The sequence below is a fragment of the Euphorbia lathyris genome, chromosome 1 (genome assembly GCF_963576675.1).
Source record: "Euphorbia lathyris chromosome 1, ddEupLath1.1, whole genome shotgun sequence".
Lineage (NCBI taxonomy): Eukaryota > Viridiplantae > Streptophyta > Magnoliopsida > Malpighiales > Euphorbiaceae > Euphorbia > Euphorbia lathyris.
The window spans coordinates 142,255,541-142,256,400 of NC_088910.1; the positions used below are offsets into that span (position 1 = coordinate 142,255,541).

Consider the following 860-nt stretch of genomic DNA (forward strand, 5'->3'; position numbering starts at 1 on the left):
TTACCAACATTGATAAAATTTAATATCCATCTTCACCCGAAAGTACCAAAGACCCTCAAATGAATCCGTTACGAGTGTTGCAATTCCAGTATGCATGAAAAAATCTCCAGTACCTCCAACAACCGAAACATTCCTCACCGGATTACCCCAAATCGGATCAGATCCCATGAGATTTATAGTACCCCTAAGATTAGTGCTATTAAACACTAACGAAAATGAAATCCAAGAATTCGGGGCATTCTTGTCGACATACAAATAGAAACCTTGCGCCCTACCAATCGGAGGAGAATTAAAGTTGCTATCCACGGTAATAGGATCGTTAAATACTATTATGTTTCCGAATCGGAATTCGGGTGCAAATGTGGTCAACTTGTTACCGGCCGGTGCTGCCACAATTGAAGCAGTAGCGTTGTCGGAATTGGTACTGTTCGAAACGACATCGTGGAAGTACACCGTCATTTCCTTGCATGGTTTCCGATGTTTATTTCCATAGGTTGAAGATACAGAAAATAAGATTAAGAACAAGAAAATTATCTTGAAACTTTTTCTTGAACTCATTTTTTTTCTTTCTTTAATTTTCTATGAGGAAAAATTGGAAAAAAATTAAAATCTTGCAGGATTGAAAGGGAATTAGTTCAATATTTATAGAAGGAGTTTCTAATTTTTTTTTTTTTTTTTTGAAACAAGGAGTTTCTAATTAAAAAATACATTAAAGGGAAAAGGTTACGTACTTTATTAATTGAGAATTCATGTGATACATTTTTAAAAAAAATGACTTGATAATGGATCAAGTTCGTTGACCCCAGAATTCTGGAAGCGAGTTAATAACAGGCCAGTCCTGACATTTAGGGGCTCCAGGT

General features: G+C 35.7%; 1 protein-coding gene across 1 annotated transcript; it reads right to left on the reverse strand.

Moving 5' to 3' along the window:
• LOC136216528 (disease resistance response protein 206-like) lies at positions 1-558 on the reverse strand. Its single transcript, XM_066003069.1, has one exon. It carries the CDS (start codon positions 556-558, stop codon positions 1-3), a length of 558 nt encoding a protein of 185 aa, XP_065859141.1.
• Positions 559-860: the final 302 nt, after the last annotated feature.

Bases quoted from the DNA above. Each gene is read 5' to 3' on its own strand.
- LOC136216528 (XM_066003069.1), bottom strand. From the start codon at position 558: ATGAGTTCAAGAAAAAGTTTCAAGATAATTTTCTTGTTCTTAATCTTA.